The sequence below is a fragment of the Nothoprocta perdicaria genome, unplaced genomic scaffold, assembly GCF_003342845.1.
Source record: "Nothoprocta perdicaria isolate Ctin4 unplaced genomic scaffold, notPer1 scaffold_121, whole genome shotgun sequence".
NCBI classification, from domain to species: domain Eukaryota; kingdom Metazoa; phylum Chordata; class Aves; order Tinamiformes; family Tinamidae; genus Nothoprocta; species Nothoprocta perdicaria.
This window is the reverse complement of record NW_020454328.1, coordinates 2,112,876-2,116,236: the sequence shown is the minus strand read 5'-3', so window position 1 is coordinate 2,116,236 and position 3,361 is coordinate 2,112,876. Positions and strand designations below refer to the sequence as shown.

General features: G+C 63.7%; 1 protein-coding gene across 1 annotated transcript; it reads left to right on the top strand.

Annotated features, from left to right (window-relative positions):
• The first annotated feature begins 423 nt into the window (after positions 1-423).
• On the top strand, positions 424-2,983 carry IFI35 (interferon induced protein 35). The gene is made up of 9 exons (XM_026054412.1): positions 424-450; positions 521-604; positions 966-1,124; positions 1,401-1,514; positions 1,777-1,921; positions 2,046-2,170; positions 2,245-2,431; positions 2,504-2,610; positions 2,775-2,983. The coding sequence occupies exons 1-9, from the start codon at positions 424-426 to the stop codon at positions 2,964-2,966; spliced, it is 1,140 nt and encodes a 379-aa protein (XP_025910197.1). The 3' UTR covers positions 2,967-2,983.
• The last annotated feature ends 378 nt before the right edge of the window (positions 2,984-3,361 follow it).

Here is a 3,361-nt window from a genome sequence, read left to right as displayed (position 1 = left end):
ACCCTCCCTGGTAAGAAATTTGCCACYGTCCTCTGCCTTTTGCAGTTTTGCAGGGGGTTAAGAGACCTGCTCTACTCTGCCCTTCCCACTGCTGAAATGTGTGTGGGGTTAAGCGGGGCGGGKTCTTTTTCTGCTTTTTATGACTCGCCGGGCTTGGGCGGGGGCCGGGGTGATGGCAGCCGCTGGGTGAATTCCCGCCCCTGCTCCCGGGACGGGGGCCGCGGGCGGCACTGCCCGCTGTTCAGCCCTGCGCGGGGCCGGGCGGAGCTCGGGGCCCTGGCCGGGGCGGAGCCGCGGCCGAAGCGAAAGCGAAACGGGTCGGGGTTCCGCGGTGGTCGCGGGAGCGCAGGAGGCAGCGGCAGAGCCGAGCAACCCCCGCGAGCAGCGGAGCCCGCGCGAGGTGCCCGGCCGGGGTGCGCGGGGATGGACGTGGAGATGGAGCCACAGGAGGTAGCGGCGGCACCGTGGAGGGAGGGGGGTGCGAGATGCCACTCAGGTCCTGACCCCTCTGGGCCCCCAGGAGCCCTTCACCCACCTGGGTGTGCAGAGTGGCCCTGTGGAGCTGAYCCTGGAGCGAGCCCAGGTTGAGATCCAGCGCTGCAAGGTGTGCACGGCTGCAACGTGCTCCGGGACAAACCCCACGCCGAGCCCTGCAATGAGCCCTTGCGTCAGACCCCCCTCCCAGCCCAGTGCCAAACCCCACACTGAGACCTGTGCCAAATCCACTGAGCCCTACAATGAGCCTCGTGCCAAGCCCCACCCCAAGCCCTGCAACAAACCCCACTCTGAGCCCTGCAATGAGCCCTGTGCCAGACCTTACACCTCACCAAGCCTGCGCTGCCTCTGGCCCCTCCAACCTCGCTCCAACCCCATGGCCCCCTCATCCTGGCACCCCTCGTCCTCTGTGGCCAGAGCATCRTGGGAGGGCCAGATCGCGGCCGCTCGCGTCTGACGGTTCCGTTCAGGAGCTTTGCATTGCTCTGGAGCATGACTGCATGGAGCTACAAGCAGCCAAGGAAGACACAGAGCAGAAGCTGGAGGAACTGTGGAAAGAGGGAGAACGACTACACGCACGTATCGAGAGACAAATAACTCTGAGCAGGATGTCCGCTGCCTCCTGCCAGGTCAGTAGTTGGGGGAGTTGCCCRGGGTTTGGAACGTGGCAGCAATGGCCTGGCCCGGCACTCACCTCTGCTCCAAGATGACTTTGCTCTGGACGCACAGAGGTCTCATGACCCTCACCGAGATCCTGATGAACGCACAAGGGTCGTGCACGGTATGGGCCGGTGCAATGCTCAGGAGCAGGGGCTCGCAGCCGTTCCAGCGGGACAGTGTGTGCGTGGGGCACGTATCGAAGTCCTGCTGACAGGTCCCTCAGTGCCCGCTGGTTGTGCTTCCAGGAAAACGTTCGTTTGGCAAAGGAGGAGGGGTACAAGCTGAGGCAGGAGAAGCAGCTGTTGAAAAAGCAACTGCAAGAAGCACAGCGGAGGGGTCCCACAGAGGATCTGACAGCGGTAACTTGGGAGTGAGGGGACAACCTGGCTCATCTCTGCTCTCCTGGGGGGGCAGCTAGGCTGTGGGTGACCACAGCTGGTACAGGAATGAGCAGCCCAGCTTCTACAAGCTGGTGGGACCAAAGTGCCAGCAGCTTTGGGGCATGGCCAAGGCCTCAGAGAGCCTCTGCTAAAGTCCCCCAGCTGCCTCTGCTGAGCCCTGCGCTTGCTCCCTGCCCAGTGGGGACAGGTGCAGGGCAGGTCACCTCTGCACCTGCCCTAGCTGCTGCCCGCCCTGCCGGAGAGGTCCATGGTGTTCAGAGGCCAAGTGACAGACACAGTGGACACTGGCATGCTGACGCTCACGCCGCGGGTCCACTACCCGCTGCCGGGGGGCTCAGCCCTTGTCACCTTTGAGCAGTCAGAAGGTAGGAGCYGGGGTGCTGTCCTGCACCTCTTGGGGGTGCAGGTGGCCTCCCACTGCACGGCACAGTCCTGCATCCTGACCCCCTGCTCACTGAGCCTAGTGCTTCTAGCTTCCCTGGCTTGCAGTGGCCCAGAGGATTGTTGCAATGAAGGAACATGTGGTGGAGCTGAGCCACGGCGAGGAGCCAGACCAGTGCCGCATGCGTGTGCAGGCAGAGCCCGTGGAGCTGCTGCTGCCATCTGCCTTGCAGGTAGGGCCCTCACAGGCCGGCCTTGGGACCCCACTGGCATCGCTGCYATGTGCCCACCACCCTATGTCCCACAGCTCAACTTGAGCCTGAGCTGCCGGCGGGTGCTTCTCTCCGGCCTGCCCAGACTGARCATGCTCGAGGAGACGCTGCTGGACAAGCTGGAGCTCTTCTTCAGCAAGACCAAGAATGGGGGTGGCGAAGTGGAGAGCTTGGAGCTCCTGTGCGGTGGCCAGGTGGTGCTGAGCTTTGCAGAGGACGGAGGTGCGTGGGGGGCTAGGTCTGRGGATGGCATGGGCTGTTGCGGGAGGTCAGGGCTCTCCTTGCCTCCTGCAGTGGCTGAGCAGCTGATAGCCAGAGGCCTCGTCCAGTTCCCCTTCAAGAAAGACAAGTACGAGATCAAAATAACGCCCTATGTGAGTGGAGATGTCACCAGCCTGCAGGTGAGGACGTGAGCCCTGGGCACAGCAGTGAGCACACAGGGGCTCCTGTTACCCTGCCCATCCCAGCTCCTTGCCAGCCCTTCCAAAATGACCTCAGAAAGGGATGGTTCCCCACGTGAGGGCACGCACACTGCGAGGCCTCGTGTGATTCCCCTGCCGCGCAGCTCCGGCCAGCCCGCTGCGCCCGAACTGTGCTGCTGCGGGAGATTCCGGACGTGCTGGACGCMGAGCTCATGCGGGATGCCCTTGAGATCCACTTCCAGAAGGGCAGTCGTGGCGGGGGTGAGGTGGATGCTCTTGGCTACGTCCCCAAGGGGCAGTGGGCTGTGGCCATCTTCGAGGAAGATGCGGACTAGCCCTTGCCACTGGATGGCTCAGAGCCCTCAGTCTCCATGTGGGAATAAAGCTCTTTTGGGCAAGTCCACGTTGTTGATCTGTGGAAGGGGATGGCAGGGCTGGGACGGTGTGCGGGGCTGGGCTGGGCTGAGGGGTGCAGATGGGCTATGTGACCAGGCCAGGGCTGTGGGATGTGGGGTTTGGAATGGGATGTGGAGCTGGGATGAAATATGGGATGGGATCTCAGGGGGCGGTTGGATTGAGATGTCAGTATGGGATGAGATGTGGGGATAGGATGTGGGGCCAGGGCGAGGCCGTGGGGCCGGGATGGCAACAGTGCGAGCATGGGCAGGGGTCGCGGGGGCTGCGGGGTCTGAGCACCCACCGCGGGGAGCCGGCGGGGCTGCCGTGGCCC